This window comes from Capra hircus, chromosome 5 (assembly GCF_001704415.2).
Source record: "Capra hircus breed San Clemente chromosome 5, ASM170441v1, whole genome shotgun sequence".
NCBI classification, from domain to species: Eukaryota; Metazoa; Chordata; class Mammalia; order Artiodactyla; family Bovidae; genus Capra; species Capra hircus.
In genome coordinates, this window is record NC_030812.1 from 73,374,382 (window position 1) to 73,397,376 (window position 22,995).

The 22,995-nt window shown below is 46.8% G+C and overlaps 1 protein-coding gene across 6 annotated transcripts in view; it reads left to right on the forward strand.

Moving 5' to 3' along the window:
- The window catches only part of LOC102172606 (apolipoprotein L3), a 33,300-nt gene continuing 10,538 nt past the window's right edge, over nt 234–22,995 (forward strand). The window contains exons 1-4 of one of the 6 annotated variants that reach the window (XM_013964108.2): nt 11,087–11,233; nt 11,335–11,450; nt 20,194–20,295; nt 20,418–20,526. In XM_013964108.2, the coding sequence (XP_013819562.2) occupies nt 20,496–20,526 (31 nt within the window). In that variant the 5' untranslated portion in view covers nt 11,087–11,233; nt 11,335–11,450; nt 20,194–20,295; nt 20,418–20,495. Of the gene's footprint in view, nt 251–11,086; nt 11,234–11,334; nt 11,451–11,474; nt 11,618–16,395; nt 16,419–20,193; nt 20,296–20,417; nt 20,527–22,995 lie in introns of those variants that run through there. The other 5 variants (XM_018048279.1, XM_018048278.1, XM_018048282.1 and 2 more) reach the window with 5 other exon arrangements.

Consider the following 22,995-nt stretch of genomic DNA (forward strand, 5'->3'; position numbering starts at 1 on the left):
GGTGCTGGTGACACAGTTCCCTGGGTGAGGTCACACCACTGGATCTTAGCTCTGGAAAAAGCCCCGGGAGCGAGGTCAGGACTGTGGGCAGGGAGGTTGGCCGGCCTCCGCCTGGAGGCCCTGACCATGACCCTCGCCCCACAGGGCCTTCGCCAAGCGGCGGCAGCAGCTGGCGGCCATGAAGGTCTTGCAGAGGAACTGCGCCGCCTACCTCAAGCTGCCCACCCCGTGGTGGCGGCTCTTCACCAAGGTGGGTCTGGAGGGGCTCCACGTGGCACAGGGACGAGCGGGCCTCATGCTGGCCTCCTGCGGGGCTCAGGCCCCGGGGCTGGCACTTTACCCTTGTGTCCCCGGGCCCAGAACTTGAGCCGGGAAGGGTCCTGCCCTGAAGATCTCGAGAGGTATGAGCTGGGGCACGTGTCCAGCATGGATGTCCGAGGTATTGTCAACCCGCGTCCCCATGTCAGCTCCACGTAGAGGCAGCACTGCCTACTCAGGAAATCTGGCTCAGGATCTGCATCTGACTAGGTCGTCCCTAGGCTTTACAAACATCCCTTTATTATTAAAGTGTCTCAGGCTGCTTTGCTCATAAAAGATAATCTGTGTTAGTTGCAATTTGTTTTAATTTTTCAATTTTTAATTAAAAAAAAAAACTTTCTTTTCTCCTCTTCCTGTAAAAATGGTAAAATTCCTAGTCTCTATCACTGTCCTTCCATGTCTACACCCTTCGGTAGCTCAGCTGGCAGAGCAGAGGACTGTAGAGGTGGTTAGCTGCTGTCATCCTTAGGTAGCTGGTTGGATTCTTGCTCCAAAGACGTGGTTCAAGTTTGGGGCTTTGTTGGTGGCTCAGCTGGTAAAGAATCTGCCTGCAATGAGGGAGACCTGGGTTCTGTCCCTAGGTTGGGAAGATCCCCTGGAGAAGGGAACAGCTACTTACTCCAATATTCTGGCCTGGAGAATTCCATGGACTGTATAGTCCACGGGGTCCCAAAGAGTTGGACAGGACTGAATGACCTTCACTGTCACTTCCACATCTAGAAGAGAGTAGCTTGTCCTACCAGGTCTACACTGGTGGCTCAATTTCCCTGTATTCCTCACTGTTTTGTATATGCTGGGTTTAGACTTATCTATGGCAAAGAAGGGATGTTTTGCACTTGGGCAGCAGGCCTGCACGCAGGCCCCCAGGTCTCTCTTTGGCCAGCCTAGTTGCTCAGGAGAGCTGCAGGCTGCTAGACCAAACGCTTGTCAGGCCTCCAGCTGCTGACCCGTCCAGCCACCAAGCAGGTACACTTTTGGGCCCTGGGAAGGGAGTGGCAGGAGGTGATGAGAGAGGTGGGGCCAGCACTGGAGCTGGGGTGCTGCTTCCTGTCAGTGGGGGCCCACTCCCATAGAAGTTCTGGGGGGCCTTCCCCGCCTCTCCCAGCTGCTTGGACAGAACTGGGCTGTGGCTGCACACCTGCATCCTGCCCCCGTCTCTTCGTGGACTTCTCCCCCTACTCTCTGCTGTCTCTGTGTGTCTTACGAGGATGCTAGTTGATTTAGGGCCTACTCAGATCAGCCACAATGCTCTCATTACAAGATGTTTCACTTAAAGGGTTTTCAGAGACCGTTTTCCACATAAGGTCCCATACACAGTTGCAGAGATTAGGGCATGGATGTACTTTTTGGGGAGCTATCATGTAACTCACTCCAGGACCCACGAATATCAGTTGTCCCTCTTAAGGTCCTCTGGACTGATGTTCACCTTGTGCAGAAGAAGTGCTGGAGGTGCCCGAGTCTGCCCACCCAGGGGGAGGGAGCAGTCCCCAGGGCTGCATGAGCATGAGCGCCCAGGGGCCACTGATCCCAGAGTCCCCTGTGGAAGGGAGGGGTCCTTGCTCCCTTTCCAGCTGGCCCCGTGTGTCCATGGAGTGCCAGGAGCCAGCGTGAGGAATTCCACCTGTGACAAGGTCATGAGGAAGGAAGCCTGACAAAACACAAGGATGTGATCAGGCTTCAGGGGTGCTCCCTGGAATTTCCTGATCATGTACCCCCAAAACCAAAAATCTGCCAGCCTTTGTACTCTGCTTTTCCACTCTTCTGACATTCTCTGGAAAAAGTTAATTCAGAGCTTTAGTCTCCTGCAAAAGAATGTCTTGGCTTAAAACCCACTCTGATAGCTCTCTAGCTAACAGGTTCCCCCGGACCTCTTACAGCTTGTGAATTGCTGCGGCCCCCAACTGGGAGAGGCACAAAGCTTAAAACATCTTAAAGATACAGAGCCTTTTCTAGAGAGCTAAAAATCATATTGGTGACAGGTTTTCACTGTTGACTCAATGATTGCTGCCAAGCCTCCATATTCTTTATCTTTTAGGCACCTGGGAAGATGTTAATCAATGTAAACGGAATACGGAAAAAGATATATAATAGTTTTGATGTTAGCAACACTAGACTTTTGAGTTAATTACTTTTCTCTTTGTTATATATCACTGCACTCCTCTTGTGTCCTTGCTATGTAAGAATGTAACTTTATCTAGTGCTTTCTGAGAGTGGCACCAGACTTTGAGAAGAAAAACACAAATAAATCTTCTGGTTGACAAACCTTTATCAGAAAAAAGGCTGTAAAATGTTAATTGGCCCTTTTGGCCAGAAGATGATGTAAATCACCTAAGACTTGTGTATACAAGTAGATATGCAGACAGAAAAGCCTGGTTTTGATAAGAGTCTGGCCTGTAACGCTGCATAACTTTGTGTTACCCATTGATCTCTATGTATAATCAAAAAGTATAAAAGGCCTTCTGAACAATAGAGGATGGGCAAGTCGCTGGACTGGTTTCCCCCGTGTCTCCTCTTTACTTTTTACAGGCTGAATTCCCATCTGGGGCATGGAGGCTCACCATGTCTATTTACTTGTCCTGGCTTCTAAGATCCGTAAGAGAGAGAGCCCAAGGCGGAGCACTCTCTGATATTCAAACGGATGCCGGTGGCCCAACGTAGATGGTGCAAGCTCCTTGTCTGGAATTTTATTGGCTTTCCACGTAAAGCAAGTTATTCAGCCTCTTTTCTCCACTTAATTTTCCTACTACACTATTTCTCCCTAATCTAATCTTATATTATAAATAAATAAGTTTTTTCCCTCACCAATGCCATTCCCGCTTCGAATTCCCTAGATCCACCAGGGCTGGACCCCAGCATTGGAGCCAAAATGCTAATGTCTCTCCTTGTCCAGCCTCCGTTGTTCCCCCTGCTCATCCCTCCTCACTGCTGGCCCCTGAAGTGTACTGTCTACCTTGGTCCCAACAAGTGCTCACCTCTTCACTTGCCTCCACTGAGCTGTCAGTTTTCCTACTGGTCTCTGATTCCTGGCATTAGCGATACCCTCATCCCTAATTTTATACTGTTGCTTGTTTTTCCAAATAATTCTGAAGTTTCCTCCCAGACTGTGATTGTGAATACAAAACTAGAAATGTCTATGTTAATTTTCTGGCTGTGGTCCCCTGGGGTGATGGTGAGATGCTCAGAGGGGCACTTTGGAGAGATAAATAAATTCAAGAGCAAGTGAGATCACATCCGATGCTGTGTCCCAGCATCTCCCCTCTATATGCCAGCAACAGGCATTTAGAGACAGAAGACAACGTGGTGGCCAGGCCAATGAACTTCATTCTCTAATTGTTGGGCAAATAAAAGGATTTTAGCTTCCTATTAAGGTTTTATAAAACACTACAGTGAGATCAATCTAGAGAGATCAACAGAAAAGATGACACTGATTCTGCTTTTTGAATAATTTTTCAACACTGACCAGGTGATATCTTTTAGTTTTTTTCCTGCGAAAATGTCATACTTTTTTCTGAATTAGCAGCTGTAGCAGAGACCAATAGAAAGGAAAGTGAAGCTACTCAGTCGTGTCCGACTCTTTGTGACCCCATGGACTGTAGCCTTGTGGGATTCTCCAGGCAAGAATATTGGAGTGGGTTGCCATTTCCTTCTCCAGGGGATCTTCCTGACCCAGTGCTCAAACCCAGGTCTCCACATTGCATCGAATTCTTTACTGTCTGAGCCACCAGGGTAGCCCTGAAGAGACCAAATAATCATTCTCAAATTTTCATCCTTCACTCCTTTAAAAAAAAAAAAAAACCTAAAAATTCAAAAAAAGTTTCTAATTATAGAAAATATACACAACATAAAATTAACCACTTTAGCCATTTTTAGTGTCCTGATTTTTTATACAAAAGACACTGAGTTTAGGTGAGCCCTGACTCCCTTGTAGCTCCATGTAAGCTCATTGCTAAATTTTGACTAAAGGTGAGAGGAATGATGTGTAGATCTTCTAGGTCATGCCTTTGAAGGGAAATTATGAGCTCTGTGTCCTTCTCTGCTCTATTTTGGGTGGAAATGTGTGATGAAAACCAGCTTCCACATTGAATAAGACCCCTCACTGGAAATGATGGCTGAGCAATAACAGGCTGGACTTCGGGTCGACTTACCTACCACCTACCTCCCAAATGCCTAGCAACTTGGACTTTCAGGTCTGAAATGACTACATCTACATTGTTTGAGTCAATATGTTAGTATCTTGTGAGCCCTTTGTTACAGCAGCTCAGCATCCACGTCCAAACCAATACAAAACATCCCTAGGCTTCATTCCTCCTCTAGGCTTTGAGTCTTCTCATCCTTTCAGAACGCTGCCTCTCTGTTCAGCCTCTGGAAATTGACCATTGCTTAGGTCGCCTGTGGCTTGACATTGACTTCTCCCAGGATCCCATGTCTGAGCCCTCACCTCTCCAGGGGATCCCAGCACTGTGGCCTGTGAATCAATGACCGGTTTAGGCTTCTAACTCAGTTCCCAGACTGGCCCAGCCCAGCTCTTATATTAGACAAGATTAAGGATCACCCCTCCACCCCCACACCCAACCCTCAGCCTTCCTGTTGACTTCTACACTGAACTGGTGAAATAGATGAGAATGAGAGGATGGCAACTATAGGACCGAGGCAAGGGGGTAAGAAGATTTGGGACTAACTTCTAATAGGTATGGGCATTGTTTTGGGGATGATGGGAAAGTTCTGGAATTATGTAGTGGTGATTTTTGTACACATAGTGAATATACTAAAAGCTGCTTTTCAATGGTGAATTGTGTTATGTGACTGATATCTCAATTCTTTTAAATGGTACTTTTTAGAAAGCTGTGGAGATGGTAGGGAAAGAGTTTCAGAGAGTACATCATGAAAAGGGACAAGAAAGGGGTAATGGAGAGTCAGGTGGAGAGAGGACAGGGCAGAGGGGAGGAAGCCGTGACCAGCTGTCTTCCTGCAGAAATCAAGGTGACAAGTGACAAGGGTCCTGTGTGGAGCTGCCAGGGTCCGGCCCCGGTGGATCCAGGGTAATTCGAAGGGGAGATGGAGTTGGCGTCTGGGAAAGGACTATTTAATTAGAAAAGAGAGATTAGGAAAGAATAGTGTAGTAGGAAAATTAGGGGAGAAAAGATGCTGAATAACTTGATTTACGTGGAAAGCTAATAAAGTCTCAAGACAAGAAACTTGCGCCATCTACGTAGGCCACCGGTGCCCGCTTGAATAGCGGAGGGTGCCCCGCCTTGGGCTCCCTCTCGCGTGGGTCTTAGAAGCCAGGGCAAGTAAGTAGACATGGTGAGCCTCCACGCTCCAGATAGGAATTCAGCCAGAAAAGAAAAGAAGGAGAAAAGACCACACGGGGGAAACCAGCCTTTCCAGTGGCTGGTCCATCCTTTATTGTCCAGGAAACGATTTTATACTTTTGGTTGTACATAGAGATCAATGGATAATACAAAATTATGCAGGGTCAGCAGCCCTGACTCTTATCAAGACCAGGCTTTCTCTCTGCATACCTAGCTGTATACACAAGTCTTAGGTGATTTACATCATCTTCTGGCCAGGAGGCCTATTAGCATTTTATGGCCCTGTTCTGATAAGGGTCCGTCAACCAGAAAACTTATTTGCCTTAAAAGTGTCGTTCTAACTAAAGTCTGGTGCCACTCTTAGAAAGCACTAATTAAGGTTACATTCTTACATAGCAAGGACACAACAATTTATAACAAGGAAAGAGGAGTACAGTGATTTATAACAAAGAGAAAGTTCATTAACTCGAAAGTCTACTATTGCTGACATCAAAACTACTATATTCTTTTCCTACATCCCAATTACATTGATGAATATCCTCCAGGTGCCTAAAATATAAAGAATATGGAGGCCAGGCTGCAGTCATAACTCAACAATGAAAACCTCCAGTTCAGTTCAGTTCAGTCGCTCAGTCGTGTCTGACTCTTTGCGACTCCATGAATTGCAGCGCGCCAGGCCTCCCTGTCGACCACAAAATCCTGGAGTTCACTCAAACTCACGTCCATCGAATCAGTGATGCCATCCAGCCATCTCATCCTCGGTCATCCCCTTCTCCTCCTGCCCCCAATCCCTCCCAGCATCAAAGTCTTTTCCAATGAATCAACTCTCCGCATGAGGTGGCCAAAGTACTGGAGCTTCAGCTTTAGCATCATTCCTTCCAAAGAACACCCAGGGTTGATCTCCTTCAAAATGGACTTGTTGGATCTCCTTGCAGTCCAAGGGACTCTCAAGAGTCTTCTCCAACACCACAGTTCAAAAGCATCAATTCTTTGGCCCTCAGCCTTCTTCACAGTCCAACTCTCACATCCATACATGACTACTGGAAAAACCAAAGCCTTGACTAGACAGACCTTAGTCAGCAAAGTAATGTCTCTGCTTTTGAATATGCTATCTAGGTTGGTCATAACTTTTCTTCCAAGGATACACCGATATAATTCTTAGCTCTTTAAAAAAGGCTCTGTATCTTTAAGACATTTTAAGCTTCGTGCCTTTCGCGGTTGGGGGGCTGTAAACAATCACAGGCATAGTTGTAAAAGTCCGGACATACTGGTCAGGTAAGTTAGAAAGCTATCATAGGGGTTTAAGCTGAGACTTTCTTTTTACGCCCAGGAGACTTATTGACTGGAGCTCTAAGTTAATTCCTTTTAGAGGAAGGTGGTGAGGGACAGCCCTCTGTTAATGTCAGAGGAGTTGGTGAAAGCATAATGCAGTAAGGCAGGCAGACTCTGGTTTTGGGGGTAGACGTTCGAGAAAATCCAGCGAGGCCCCCTTAAGGCTTTGCCTGTCAGACCCCTTAACCTCATACCTTTGCCACAGGTGAAATCCTCGTGCTGGCTCCCAGCATGGAGCTACTGGTTCCTGGAAGTGAAGCACATCTGGGGGCTCTGGAGGGGATCCCGGCATAGTGGAGGGAGGGCGAAGCCTCCAAAATCCTTTCTTATGGCTCCAGGATTACTTATCCACAAAAAGCAGTGAACTACTGATACTCACAGCCCATTGGGTGAATCTCAAGAGCAGTTTGCTGAGTGAATTCAAAAGGACCAATCTTGGGACTTGCCTGGGGGTCCAGTGGTTAAGACTCTGCACTTCCTCTGCCAGAGCCGGGGGTATGATCCTGCATGCCACATGGCACAACTGAAAAATAAAAGCAAAAAAAGCAATGGCCAGTCTTAAAGGGTTACATGCTACATGATTCCACTTATAAAATATTTGCAGAATGCCAAAATTCTAGGAATGGAGAACAGATCAGTGGTTGCCCAGAGTTAGGAAGGCCCAGAAAGAGGTGACCCCAAGGGATCAGCACAGGGAGTTCCTTCGTGGGAACAGAACACTCTGTATATCAGTTGTCATGATGGTTACATGAATCTGCACATGTGATACAATGTGGTAGGACCATCTCAAAGACATGAAAGCGAGAGCATGCAGAAACTGGCAAGATTTGAGTGCAATCTATATTCTGGTTAGTTGTATCTTGATAGTGACTGCAGTTACATAAAATATCGCCACTGCAGGAAAATTGGATGAAGGATACACAGGACCTCTCTGTAGCAATTTAACAACTGTCTGATTTTGTCTGTGAGTCTATACTTATCATTATTTTTTTAGTCTCTGACTCAAGAGTTGAGTTGTGGAGGTAAATATCGTTGGATAAGTGAAGGGGAGGTGAGGCCAGCTTTGTGACCTTGGGAAGTGAAGGAATGAATCCTCTAAGTCTGCTTTCTTAGCCACGCACAGGAATGATGAGAATGGCAGGCAACTCAGGGAGGTTTTGAAAGAGGAAAGGAGGTGATGCCGACATGGTGAGCCCAGAAAACAGCACTTCCTGCTGACTGAGCACCTACAGTTCACCAAGCCCAGTCCCTGCCTTGTCTCACTCATCCTCTCAGTGACTCTACAGGCTGCTCACTCTTTCTATGAGGAAGGAAACCAAGTCATTGCAAAACCTGGGGTAGCCTAAAAGGGCTGTGTGATGGCAAATTCTCTCCCCACTCACGGAAGATGCAGAGTCATGGACGCAGCCAAACGGGGCCCAGAGGCTCTGTGACAAAAGAGTTCAGGCAGCTTTCCCCCTGAGGTGGGGCTGTTCCAGGAGTGAGTTAACGCTTGGTGCCAGTTGCAGTGGGTCCCCATGGCCTCAGTTGGACCCGGCTCCCAGTGCCCACTTGGGCCTCTGGCAGCTGGGCTCACTTCTTAGGCCAAGTGGTATTTGACATTGTGACTCATCTCAAGCTAACAGGGAGCAATAGTGGAAGAAAACTACATTTTTAGACTATTCAAGGATTTAAAGATTTCTCTTCCTCTAAGGAAAAGGCATAGTCCAGAAAACTGACCAAAACAAGAGGCAGGGAGACCCGCACAGTTTCCCCACTTGAGGGGCAAGTCTGAACCTTCGTTTTCCCTTGTGACTCAGGGATAATAAATGTTGTCAGCAGAGGGCTGTGGTAGCTTACACAACAATGTGTGTGAAAGTACTTTGCAGATTGTAAAGGGTTCAGGTGCTGCTATGTGTTTCCATAAAGTTCGGCTTTTTAACAATTTATTTAAAATTTTAAAATCATGAAATTTACCATTTTAGCCATTTTTACAATTTTATTTATTCACTTATTTGATTTTTCACTTGGCTGGGTTCTCCTCGCTTTGATGTGCATGCTCAGTCCTGTCCGACTCTTTGTGACCCCATGGACTGTAGCCGACCAAGCTCCTCTGTCCATGGGATTTTCCAGGCAAAAATGCTGGAGTGGGCTGCCATTCCTTGCTTGGGGCAGCTTTCTCTAGTTGTGGCCTGCGGGGCCTCCTCTTTGTTATGCTGCTCAGGCTTCTCATTGTGATGGCTTCCCCTGTTGCAGAGCACAGGCTCTAGACGCGTGTGACTCACGTGCTCTAGAGCACAGGCACCCGGGCTTAGTGGCTCCCCAGTATGTGGAGTCTTCTTGGACCAGGGATTGAACCTGAATCCCCTGCATTAGCAGGAGGAGTCTTATCTGCACCACCAGGACGTCCTAGACTAGCCATTGCTGAGTGTGGAGTTCAGCGGTGTTAAGGACACCCACACTGTCATGCACTTAGCATCACCCTCCACTCACGGAATGTTTTAAGTCAAAAGTGAAACTCTGTCCCCATTAAACAGTAACACCCTGCTCTCCCTCCCTTCCACCCCGACAGGCGCCTCTGCATCCTGGGTCTGTGAGTCTGACTGCTCTCAGGACCTTACTTGAGTAGAGTCTTGCAGTGTCTGTCCTTTTGTGACAAGCTTTTCTTCCTCTTGACTGCGGCGAAAGGGCGTGCGGATCCTCACCTTGATTTCAGTGTGCAGCCCCCTTGGTGGCTCTCCTGTGAGCTGGTGTCTATCGAGTCCAGGAACTCCCAGTGTCCATTCTGCACTCTCATCAGCGGACCTTTATGATCACCTTCCCATCACTTAAATGGATGTTGAACTGAGTTCTTCTTCTCACTGTGGTTTTGCTTGGCTGTCAAACTAAAGTCATGCTAGTGAAAGAGAGAAGAGTTTATTGGGGGAAAAAGGGACAGAAAAAGAACTTTAAACTAGGAGTGGTATTTGCAAGTGGCAAATCTCAAACTTGGTTGAAATCTTGGCTCTTCCCCTGAGTTGCTGGAAGAAGTCCCCTACCTCGCCTCTCCCCTCTTATTTGCAAAATCCGATCAGACTCCTTGCCTATGTTACAGGGTGATTGTAAGACCAAACCATAGTGTGTGGTCCTCATGGTTGACACCTATCACTCCTCTGTGCCTCCTTCTAAGGCTGGGGAAGGTGACCACGACAACACAGGGACATTTCCTGGGATGAAGCAGCCCAGATGGAAGGTCAGGCAGGCCTCCATGGTAGGGGGAATCCAGCCCCACCGCCATTCCTCCTGCTTGGGGCAAAGCAGAAAAGCCCACCAGCAGTCCAGCTGCACGACTCTCGGGCTCTGGGACCTTTTCTTCTCAGTTTCTGTATCTGAGAAATGGAGCCGACACTTCCTAGAGCTGAGTGTAAAACAGGCAAGGTGTGGACGGCACCTGCACAGAGTGTGGCACGCATTCAGCCCTCCATACACCTCGGCTCTTTGCTGAATATCCAAACAGGAATAAAGACTGGCTTTCTGTTGTAGACTTTTCTGAGTTGCCAGGTCTCTTGCCTTCCTCCATTTGGAGAAAAGAGGCCTGTTGTCAAGTGCAAATAAGTCAGGGAACAAAGAGCAACGTGCTCTCAGCCCTTTGCACGAACTTGGCATCCATCCACATGGCCTTGACCACCAAGGCTGGGCCTCCTCAGGTGAGTTGCCTGAGGGCACTAGCGCCTGAAGATACTAGTAATGTCGCTGTCAGCAGGGTTTAATCTAGAAGGACGTGATCAAAAAGGTGGGATTGGGGTGTGGACAGAGTGGCTGAGGGGTAGACTCGGGCCCCTCTCCCAGGTACCCTGTGAGCAGAGCTGGGGACAGTGGACTCTGCAGGGAAGGATCCTGGAGGGTTTCTCAGAGGAGGTGGTAACAGATTTGGGCTTCCTAGGAAGTATGATTTTTCTAGGTGGTAAGAGTAAATGTCCCTGGCAGAAGGAACTGCATGAGCAAATGCCTAGAACCCACATAGTTGTGGCCCTCAGGAGCAGCAGTATGACCAGTATTCAGTGAGCAGCTGGTATGTTCCGGGAGACTGTGCCAAGTGATTCTGGTGCAAAGGTGAATAAGGCAGGCAGGCGGTTAGTGGGTGGACAGGGTAGAAGGAGCCAGGAAGAAGTTCACAGAGTGGGGGAGTGATTGACCAAGGGTTTCACAGTCAATTGGTGGCAGGTGGCATCGTGAAGCCTGAGACAGGGTGGACCGTGCCCAGAAGGACCTAGATGTCAGGACTGGGCTTGTTTTTCTAAAAGCATCAGCAGGTAGAGTGAGAGTAGCCCAGGGCGGGGCCTGGTGCACAGGGTGTTTGTTTGACCTGAGCCACTCAGAGATGAGAGTTTCACTTTCCCTTTCATTTCTCCAGGTATATCTGGGCTCAGAGGTTGTGTGTGGTTATTGCAGAGTCAAAAAGCTGGTAGCTGCTTGGCATAGCTGAGAACAACTGGATCTTGTTTACATTCAGCCAGAGAAGACTTCTGGGTAAGCAGGCAGGGTGGGACCTCCCGGCCCCCCTTCTCCCCATCCTCAGGACGACGGTCTGATGATGATCACTAATTGACAGAAGAAGGGAAAATGGAAGCTCAGAGAGGTGAGATCATGGCTAACATGGTGGGTTAAGCAGGAGCAGAGCTTGGCTGTGGAGAGAGGTGAGTCTGATGGCTTCCTCCCACCCCTTGGGCCCCTAAACAGTGCAGAGGGAGGGTGACACCTGCTCAGATGGGCTCAGCTCAGGATGTCGACTTCTGAGATATGAGCAGTGACCCCAGAAGGAGGGTGAGTGTTGGGAAATTTGGAGGAAGCAGAGGGGGTGAAGAAGGGCAGGAGGGTCAGAACCCTTCCTCCTTGTGGCCTGGCCACCTTGAGGCCTCCCCCAGGGGGCTGTGCTGAAGCCAATGGGGCATAGGATTTCTTTTGAGATATAAGGAACCCAGGTTTCATCACCTACCCTCTGACCCCTGCTTCCTAACTGCCTGCTCTGAGCCGGGCCCTGGTGGGAAACTGAGGCCTGGAGAAGCACAGGAGAGCAAATGGGGAGATGCAGGGCACTGTCTTCCTGTCCTCAATGGGCCTCAGCTCACTACGTAGGTGATGAGTGGCCCTGTGTAGGGAAGATGGCCCAGCAGAAGAAGGGCTCACTGCACGATGCCCATATTAAGATCCTGGCCTTGCCATCTTAAGATAAAAACCCAGACAGTAGACAGGTCAGTGTAACAGAAGGGGCATGAGCTTAGATCTATGTGTTTTACAGGCAGAAACAATCCTGTAAACTTTTGGTTTATTAAAACCACAGTATTCCTCTCACATACCCATGTCAGAAGCACTGGTCTTGGCCTCCTCTCTGCCCACCGAGAGCTGTGTGACCCTGGGCAAGTCAGCTCCTCAGGAATCGTTTGCTCAGATCTCTTATTCAATTTTTAAAAAACTGATTTCAGTCTTTTCATGTGGATTTTAGGCTGTGTGTTGGGGATGCTCACCTTTGTGTACTGTAAATACTGCAAAAAGCATCTGTTGCGCTCCCGTTGTATTCCGACCTGCTTTATGGTGTCCGTGGCAATGTTTAATTTTTAAGAGGTCATATAAATCAGACTTTTCTTTATGGCTCTGGGATTTGTGTCTTGATGAGAAAAGTTTCGTCAAATCAACATTATTTCTAAGATTTCTTTTCCAGTACCTTTGTAGTCTTTTTCTTTCTGGTTTACATTTAGATCCCTCTTGGAGTCACTGATTGATTAGAATCTTTTTGTTTCTTCCTCTTCCTCCTCACCTCCTACTTCCTCCTTCCTCCTTGGCATTTCTGTCTTCTTCTCATGCAAAAGAACATATTTAATGGGTACATTTCACAGTCACACATGAACACACCCTTTTATGTGCCTTCAAAAGAGCATTCATTGCAGTCAGGATATGACTCCTCCCTCTTCCCCTCGCAAAGTTTTAGACAGCAGTTAGGGAGCAGAGAGCAAGAGGCTGGAGAGAGCTGGGCTGCACACCCAGACCTGGCCCAGACACCCTGTGGGAGCAGAGACTTTGAAATGTCCAGCTCAAGGCTCAGGCCGGTATCAGATTTTAGATAAGACCCATATTTCTCCCAAATTTTCTCTTTCTCTTTCTCCTCCTATGAAAATATCATGTCTGGAGCAAGGAGACATGAGGAAATACAGGTGTCTCCTGCCACCTGAAAGTAAAGTGTTCCTACAAAAGCTTCCCTAAACCACGATGGCCTAGGGAATAGGCATGTAGGTCTCACTACACAGGGTGATCTTTTGGACAGCAAGGGATGCCCATATATGGAAACACTCAGAAAACTAATAGTGCTATCTGTCAGAAAGGGCCTTTCATCAAGACAGACAAGGAAAACAAATAGAATCACTGCCCCCAGGTAAAACAAGAGCTGTGCTGCGTCTTTGAGAAGCTGGTTGTTTCACGTCCCTGTAACAGGTCCCACACCTTGTGTTTCAGCCAGGCTGTGCCCGGGAGGGTGGAGGGAGCCACGGTGGCCCTGGAGCAGGAGGAGCAGCAGAGAAGAGACAGGGCCCCTGCCTGGTGCTGGGAACTAAAGAAACTCCACACAAACAGACCCACAGGCAGGAAAGTGCAAGATTCCAGGGGGCCCGAGAGAGGAACTGGGGGAGACAGCAGGGGGAGGAGGATTTGGAGCTGGGCCTCCAAGGTCAGGGAACATTTCACCTGGTGAGGCAGGTGGGGAAATGTCTCACCACCTGCAGAGGGAGAGGCAGCCTGAGCGAAGGCCTGGAAGCTGGGGGCAAATCAGAGTCCAGGGAGCTGGGAGTGCTCAAGGCCCCTGGATCACGCTCTGAGAAGGCAGGAAGGTGAGGAAGACAGGAGTAGGAGCATCAGGAGGGCCTGGGTGCTGGGCTAAGGACTTTGAACTTGATCTTGCCATAACCGCTCCTTTCCCTGCCTGAGGACGATGCCCTGAAGTCACATGGAGGGAGATGTTTGGTAGAATCTCTGTCTGAGGACTTCCCTGGTGGCTCAGACGGTAAGGAATCTGTTTACAATGCGGGAGACCTGGGTTCGATCCCTGGGTCAGGAAGATCCCCTGGAGAAGGAAATGGCAATCCACTCCAGCACTATTGCTTGGAAAATCCCATGGACAGACGAGCCTCGTAGGCTACGACTGAGCGACTTCACTTTCACTTTCTGTCTGCCCACGGGAAGAGAAGGGCTCTGTGTCCAGCCATGCAGTTGGGCAGGAACGGACTTCTCAGCAGTCCTCCCTTTTCTGAGAAACAGCCTTTTGGGAAAGGGACCAATCAGAGGCTAACAGAGGAAAATGCTCCAGATAGGAATCCAGCAGAGGGAGCACCATCAGCATTCACAGGCAGCTGAGGCCCCAGACAAGGGCCAGGACCAGGACAAGATTGGGAGGGAAAGACGGAAGGATGAGGGGCAGGGCCCACATGCCTTTACAAGTGTCTGGCATCATCCAGGATCAGCCCTTTCTGCCCGCACCCTCCTCCTCTCTCTGCCTTGGCTCCTGGTCCTTGTGTTTCAGCTTCAGTTGGCTGCCCTGGCTCCCAGTGTCCTGCAGCTTCGAGGCAGAGAAGGAGTCAGAGGCCAGCCAGCTCTCCTCTCCTTCCTTCCCTTCCAGCAGGAGGCCCCAGACCCCTCAGCTCTCTTCCCCTGTGTGTCCTTCAGCAGGACAGAGTCATACAGGCACCCTTCACCATAGAGCAGCCCAGAAAACATCCCTGAGGTCCAGGCCCTGAGACGCGAGGCAGAAGGGTCCAGGGTGAAGGCGAGTGGCATTGGAGGAGGTAGAATTTCAGGAGAGCAGGTGGGCGTGAGGAGCATTCAAGGCCAAAGGAACATTGTGTGTTGAGATCTAGGCTGAGAACAAACAGCAGCAGCTGCGAATGGAGCAGTCAGGGAATAAGAGCAGGGTGGCCTGGACAGAGAAAGGAAGCTGCTTGGAGGTGGGCCTGCCTGTGTGAATTCTCCCCCATCCACACAGTCAGTGCCTCCAGCCTCCACCACCAGGCATACTCCCTAGTGAACAAGCTGATGGTTACTCTTCCTGAAGGGCAACCCTGGCTATTGCAGAGAGAAAGTGTTAGAAAGAAAGATGCTAGGATGGGGGCTCCGGTAAGGGGATTCGGGGGAGGCGCTAAGGAAATAGGGTGGGTCTAAATTGGACACTGCAGAGTAGGGGACCGGCAAGAATACTGGTTCGTGTTGCCATTTTCTTCCCCAGGGGTTCTTCCCAACCCAGGGACTGAACCCACGTCTCTTGAGTCTTGTGTCTCCTGCATTGCCACTGAAAGTGAAAGTCTCTCAGTCGTGTCCAATTCTTTGAGACCCCATGGACTGTAGCCTGCCAAGCTCCTCAGTCCATGGGATTTTCAGGCAAGGATACTGGAGTGGGTTGCCATTCCCTTCTCCAGAGGATCTTCATGCTTTCTAACCTTTATGTCTCCCTTTCTGGCCGCACTTTCTCTAAAGTCCTCTCATTTAAATATTATTATGAACTCATGGCCTTTCACAGACTCAACCTGGCCCAATGAAACATATTTATGGTAATCATCATCTTTTTATTTATTATCATTTTTATATGTGGGCACCCCTTTGAGTAGCAGAGATGCCGATCTATGGAGCTCATCTCCCTGCAAGGGGGCTTCCTTCCTTTGAGTGGACAGAAGGAAGCCCATGGGTGCACATGTGCGTGGGCAACATGCTGCTGGACAATGTGTCTGTTTAAGGCCACAGTTCACACTGATTACTCTGGTTTAACCCTGTTATCATCCCTGCTTTTCTAGAGAAGTTGGTTTCATCAGCACAAAGACGTCTCCTACACTGACAGTTGTCACAGCAGGAGTCAGGCTTATTTCTTGTTGGCACTTAATTCAACCACCTTCAATCATCTTTTAGGTGGCGGCACTAGAAACCACCCCATTTTGTGGGTTACTGACTGCTATAAAGTGACTGCTGCTGTCTTAGAGTTAAAACAATCCAACATCCTAAGTGCATACGGTTAAAACAGATCAATTTGTACAGCGGGTTCTGCTCATTCCTTCCCAAGGAAAAGCTATTCCTTTAGATAGTTAATCAATGTATTGAAATGATATTTCTACATTGGGAAGCGGAATAGTGTGAGAATGTGTGCTCAGGAGACAGGAACCTGGACTTGGATTCTGGCTCCAGCAGTAGCTGTGTGCTTTGAGTAAATTGCTTCACCTCTCTGAGCTTCTGCTTCCTTTTTTACAGACAGGGTCATTATGAGAACTAAAAGTGAGTGAATGCCTACCAAGAACTTGGAATGTTGCCTGGAGCAAAGAGAGAAGTCAACGACCACAATAGCTAATACATATTCAGTTCAGTTCAGTCACTCACTCATGTCCGACTCTTTACAACCCCATGAATCACAGCATGCCAGGACTCCCTGTCCATCGCAATCTCCCGGAGTTCACTCAGACTCAAGTCCATCAAGTAGGTGATGCCATCCAGCCATCTCATCCTCTGTCGTCCCCTTTTCCTCCTCTCCCAAATCCCTCCCAGCATCAGAGTCTTTTCCAATGAGTCAACTCTTTGCATGAGGTGGCCAAAGTACCGGAGTTTCAGCTTTAGCATCATTCCTTCCAAAGAACACCCAGGGCTGATCTCCTTTAGCATCGACTGGTTGGATCTCCTTGTAGTCCAAGGGACGCTCAAGAGTCTTCTCTAACACCACAGTTCAAAAGCATCAATTCTTCAGTGCTCAGCTTTCTTCACAGTCCAACTCTCACATCCATACATGACCACTGGAAAAACCATGCATCTGCTAAGTCGCTTCAGTTGTGTCCGACTCTGTTCGACCCCATAGACGGCAGCCCACCAGGCTCCTCCGTCCCTGGGATTCTCCAGGCAAGAACACTGGAGTGGGTTGCCATTTCCTTCTCCAATGCATGAAAGTGAAAAGTGAAAGTGCAGTCGCTCAGTCGCGTCTGACTCTTAGCGACCCCATGGACTGCAGCCTACCAGGCTCCTCCGTCCATGGGATTTTCCAGGCAAGAGTACTGGAGTATAGCCTTGACCAGACGGACCTTTGTTGGCAAAGTAATGTCTGTGCTTTTGAATATGCTATCTAGGTTGGTCGTAACTTTTCTTACAAGGAATAAGCATCTTTTAATTTCATGGCTGCAGTCACTATCTGCCGTGATTTTGGAGCCCAAAAAGATAAAGTCTGACACTGTTTCCACTGTTTCCCCATCTATTTCCCATGAAGTGATGGACTGGATGCCATGATCTTCGTTTTTTGAATGTTGAGCTTTAAGCCAACTTTTTCACTCTCCACTTTCACTTTCATCAAGAGGCTTTTGAGTTCCTCTTCACTTTCTGCCATAAGGGTGGTGTCATCTGCATATCTGAGGTTATTGATATTTCTCCTGGCAATCCTGATTCCAGCTTGTGCTTCTTCCAGCCCAGCGTTTCTCATGATGTACTCTGCATATAAGTTAAATAAGCAGAGTAACAGTATACAGCCTTGAGGTACTCTTTTTCCTATTTGGAACCATTCTGTTGTTCCATGTCCAGTTCTAACTGTTGCTTCCTGACCTGCATACAGGTTTCTCAAGAGGCAGGTCAGGTGGTCTGGTATTCCCATCTCTTCCAGAATTTTCCACAGTTTGTTGTGACCTACACAAAGGCTTTCACATAGTCAATAAAGCAGAAATAGATGTTTTCCTGGAACTCTCTTGCTTTTTCCATGATCCAGCAGATGTTGGCAATTTGATCTCTGGTTCCTCTGCCTTTTCTAAAACCAGCTTGAACATCAGGGAGTTCACAGTTCACATATTGCTGAAGCCTGGCTTGGAGAATTTTGAGCATTACTTTACTAGCGTGTGAGATGAATGCAATTGTGCGGTAGTTTGAGCATTCTTTGGTATTGCCTTTCTTTGGGATTTGAATGAAAACTGACCTTTTCCAGTCCTGAGGCCACTGCTGAGTTTTCCAAATGTGCTGGCATACTGAGTGCAGCACTTTCACAGCATCATCTTTCAGGATTTGAAATAGTCCATATTAGATATTGCATTTTTCTTTTTCATGATTTAAAAATTTTGTTATTCTTTATTTCTTACTGGGAAAAAATAATTATTTGTTTGTATACTTTTTCTTATACCTTTCCCCACTTTCTCCTAATATCATTTTTTATCACTAAGTTTATACCCTCTATTAGAAAACTTTGTATTTGTAAGCTCTTTGTTTACTCCTTTATTTCTTAAGCCCTCAACTGAAGCCAGGATTTCTTGACTCCCTGTTTTGTAAAATGAAATATTAATCCTCATCCTCCCTTCAGTGCTTCGGCTCCCAACTTGTAGCAGTGTGCCTTAATTTTTATACTGATTAACAAGTAGATTCATTTCTAATGTTTAAATAGTCTTTTAAAAGATAAAAATCAAAAAATAATGAATAGAAATGAAATACCAACTGTAAAATTTTGAATCACTTATTGTAGCTTTCTGAAAAGTCTGGTGAAGAGTGAAGGCTGCTGAGAATATGGGATGGGGTGTGGGGGTGTGGGCTTGTCCCCTGCTCTCCCCTCGGCCTCCCTCTCATCTTGTTCCCTCTCTGGGGCTCTGTGCAGCGGACCGTTCTCTCCTGTGAACGCGCTCCCTGTTTCTCTCCCTCTACTGTGCTCCTCTTTATTCAGCTATCACTTCTCCATCCAGTGAGTCTTGAAGACTCTGGTCTCCTGTTGCCCCCATGCTTGTTTTTATTAGCAGCAGAGGGAGGAGAGGGAGGCTATGGGTTCTTGAGCCCAGTGAGGAGGTTGGAATCCAGTCTACCAAGGGCAAGACTTCTGACCTTGGGCAAGTCAGGTACCATCTGTGAGTCAGCTTCCTTATCTGTAAATACTGATACAATGTACATATCTCAAAGGTTAATGAAATGAAATACGAGTTATCATTGGTAAAGTTTTATGGCAAATAATAATGCAGAACAAAGACCACAAACACAAGTCACTCTTATCAATAGCTGTTATTATACCTATAAGTATCTTTGCTATCATTTAATTCAGGTCTCAGCAGAGGTAGTTAATAAGTGCTCTTAAAAATGTGGCTAAATATAACCAACAATTGCTCTCTTCCTTCACCTCCCAAGGCAACACAATCACAAGAAGAACCAAACTAGTCTCTATATAAATATCTGGGCTTTTTATTTTATTACCCAAAATTTAATCTTTTATTTAATATTATATATTCTGATTCAATAATAATCTAATGTGTTTACCATGGGTAAAATTTAAATTAATTTAAAGTATAATTGAATTTATAATAACATTAGGATTTAGGATTAATCAAAGAATGGATATCACTGATTGAGCTAAACATAAATAGAATTGAAATATATCCCAAAATATCTGGATTTTTTGTTTTAAAAAGTCCGCTGAGAATGAGTACGTTTGAAAGGATGGGTACTCTCATATATTATGAGTATGAATGTAAATTGCTATAATTTGTTTGCATAAAAGTTTGGCACTAGGTATGAAAATTTTTTAGGTGTTCATGCCTTCTAATCTAGTAATTATACTTCTAGAAATAGCTTAAGGGAACAGGCTCAAATACAGGTGAAGTTTTTTACAAGGAGAATGTTCTTTGCACTATTATTTACATAAAAGAGTTAGAAATAGCCTAAAAGTCCACCAGTCAGGGGAGGACAGCAGAGGGGGTAGGGCACCATCGGGGTCCTCAGCCACCCAGGAGAGGAATACAAGTTTTGGGGCAGGGCCAGAGGGACTCCAGGCTCTTGTGGGATAAAGGGCCTTGTAGAAGCATGGAGGGTGCAGACTGTAGGAGCTGTATCACCACGAACTTTATGAAGGCAGAGACTCAAGCACAGGAACAAGACATCATTTTAATTAAGGAGAGTTATTTTCCAATAAGCATACATCCACAATTATATAGTTTTTTTACATTAAAGGGAATAAAGCATAGTCATCACAAACCTGGGATTTGGATCAGAAACACTTGGGTTCAAGTCCAGGCTCTGGTAGCAGCATGCAAACTTGGGCTGACCCAAGTTTAGGTGAGTTTCAGGAGCCTGCACGTCATAGACAATGGACCGATATTAGTTATTACCAATTAGTGACCACAAGTGTTCCCAACCTCACATAATTTCCAGAGTGTTCCTTCCCCATCTGTTTTTCTGCCTCTGGTTTTATTGCTTTGATAACTTCACAACTGGCTGTCTCCTGTCTGATTATCCTCTCCTTGTGCCCCAACAGGAGGGCAGGACTTTGAGTTGGCTTGGAGGGAGCTGGGAGGAGGATGAGCAACTTTTCTTAGCTAGCAGCCAGCAGAGCACAGGAGACAGAGAGACATGCCAGGTGAAGTCCCCAGTGGCATTTGTGGTCATTGCAGAGGAACCTGCCAGAGACCTCGCCCCTCACTGCTCCCTGAGCCACTGCTCACTATTGATGGAGCCCACGGCCTGATTTCTCTTCCCCAGGGGTCAAGCATCACCTCCTTCCAACCCGACCCAGACAAGGAGCTGAAGGAAGATCTCTGAGAACAAGCTGCTGCCACCATGAGCTCAGAAGACCGTAGGGGAAGCTCAGGTAATCAGCTGCCTCGTCTCGGACTGGTTTCTACTTGTGAGAGTGGTGTTGGGAGATTGTTGCTGAGCCGTTAAAGACACCAGGATTCTTGGCCTCTGGAGGAGAGGAATTCAATAGGGGGCCAGTGACAAGGCTTGATGGCTCAGAGCTTTAGTGTAATAAAGATTTATTAAAGTATAAAAGAGATAGAGAAAGCTTCTGACATAGACATCAGAAGGGGGCAGAGAGAGTACCCCCCTGCTGCCTTTAGCAAGAAGCTATATACATACTCAGTTCAGTTCAGTCGCTCAGTCATGTCCAACTCTTGGCGACCCCATGAATCGCAGCACGCCAGGCCTCCCTGTCCGTCACCAACTCCCAGAGTTCACTCAGACTCACGTCCATCGAGTCAGTGATGCCATCCAGCCATCTCATCCTCTGTCGTCCCCTTCTCCTCCTGCCCCCAATCCCTCCCAGTGTCAGAGTCTTTTCCAATGAGTCAACTCTTCACATGAGGTGGCCAAAGTACTAGAGTTTCAGCTTTAGCATCATTCCTTCCAAAGAAATCCCAGGGCTGATCTCCTTCAGAATGGATTGGTTGGATCTCCTTGAAGTCCAAGGGACTCTCAAGAGTCTTCTCCAACACCACAGTTCAAAAGCATCAATTCTTTGGTGCTCAGCCTTTTTCACAGTCCAACTCTCACATCCATACATGACCACAGGAAAAACCATAGGCTTGACTAGATGGACCTTAGTCGGCAAAGTAATGTCTCTGCTTTTGAATATGCTATCTAGATTGGTCATAACTTTTCTTCCAAGGAGTAAGTGTCATTTAATTTCATGGTTGCAGTCACCATCTGCAGTGATTTTGGAGCCCAAAAAATAAAGTCTGACAATGTTTCCACTGTTCCCCATCTATTTCCCATGAAGTGATGGGACCGGATGCCACGATCTTCGTTTTCTGAATTAGGAGAGTTTAAATTTAGAAATTGAGAACAATCATGATCAAGTGTTTCATTTTCCTTCTCAGGAAGGAAAGTGGGAGCATTTAAGTTTCCACAGACTTTAAGATTAGTTATTGGTCCTTCTAACAACAATGACTGATATTTAAGAAGCTGACTGTCTACCATCCAAATATTAACCTTAGAGTTTAAGATTCCACTCACATCATGAGAAGTCAGTACAGTAAATTTCACCCATTAATAATTTTAAGAGCTTCACGTCCCAATCAATCTGATTTCGGTGTTGACCATCTGGTGATGTTTATGTGTAGATCTTCTCTTGTGTTGTTGGAAGAGGGTGTTTGCTATGACCAGTGCGTTCTCTTTGTGAAACTCTATTAGCCTTTGCCCTGCTTCATTCAGTATTCCAAGGCCAAATTTGCCTGTTACTCCAGGTGTTTTTTGACTTCCTACTTTTGCATTCCAGTCCCCTATAATGAAAAGGACATCTTTTTTGGGTGTTAGTTCTAAAAGGTCTTGTAGGTCTTCATAGAACCATTCAACTTCAGCTTCTTCAGCATTACTGGTTGGGGCATAGATTGGATTACTGTGATATTGAATGGTTTGCCTTGGAAACGAACAGAGATCATTCTGTCGTTTTTGAGATTGCATCCAAGTACTGCATTTCGGACTCTTTTGTTGACTCTGATGGCTACTCCATTTCTTCTAAGGGATTCCTGCCCTCAGTAGTAGATATAATGGTCATCTGAGTTAAATTTACCCATTCCAGTCCATTTTAGTTCACTGATTCCTAGAATGTCGACGTTCACTCTTGCCATCTCCTGACTGGTTCCAAATAGGAAAAGGAGTACGTCAAGGCTATATATTGTCACCCTGCTTATTTAACTTCTATGCAGAGTACATCATGAGAAATGCTGGGCTGGCAGAAGCACAAGCTGGAATCAAGATTGCCAGGAGAAATATCAATAACCTCAGATATGCAGATGACACCACCCTTATGGCAGAAAGTGAAGAGGAACTCAAAAGTCTCTTGATGAAAGTGAAAGTGGAGACCGAAAAAGTTGGCTTAAAGCTCAACATTCAGAAAACGAAGATCATGGCATCTGGTCCCATCACTTCATGGGAAATAGATGGGGAAACAGGGGAAACAGTGTCAGACTTTATTTTTTTGGGCTCCAAAATCACGGCAGATGGTGACTGCAGCCATGAAATTAAAAGATGCTTATTCCTTGTAAGAAAAGTTATGACCAACCTAGATAGCATATTCAAAAGCAGAGACATTACTTTGCCAACAAAGGTCCACCTGGTCAAGGCTATGGTTTTTCCTGTGGTCATGTATGGATGTGAAGAAAGCTGAGCACCAAAGAATTGATGCTTTTGAACTGTGGTGTTGGAGAAGACTCTTGAGAGTCCCTTGGACTGCAAGGAGATCCAACCAATCCATTCTGAAGGAGATCAGCCCTAGGATTTCTTTGGAAGGAATGATGCTAAAGCTGAAACTCCAGTACTTTGGCCACCTCATGTGAAG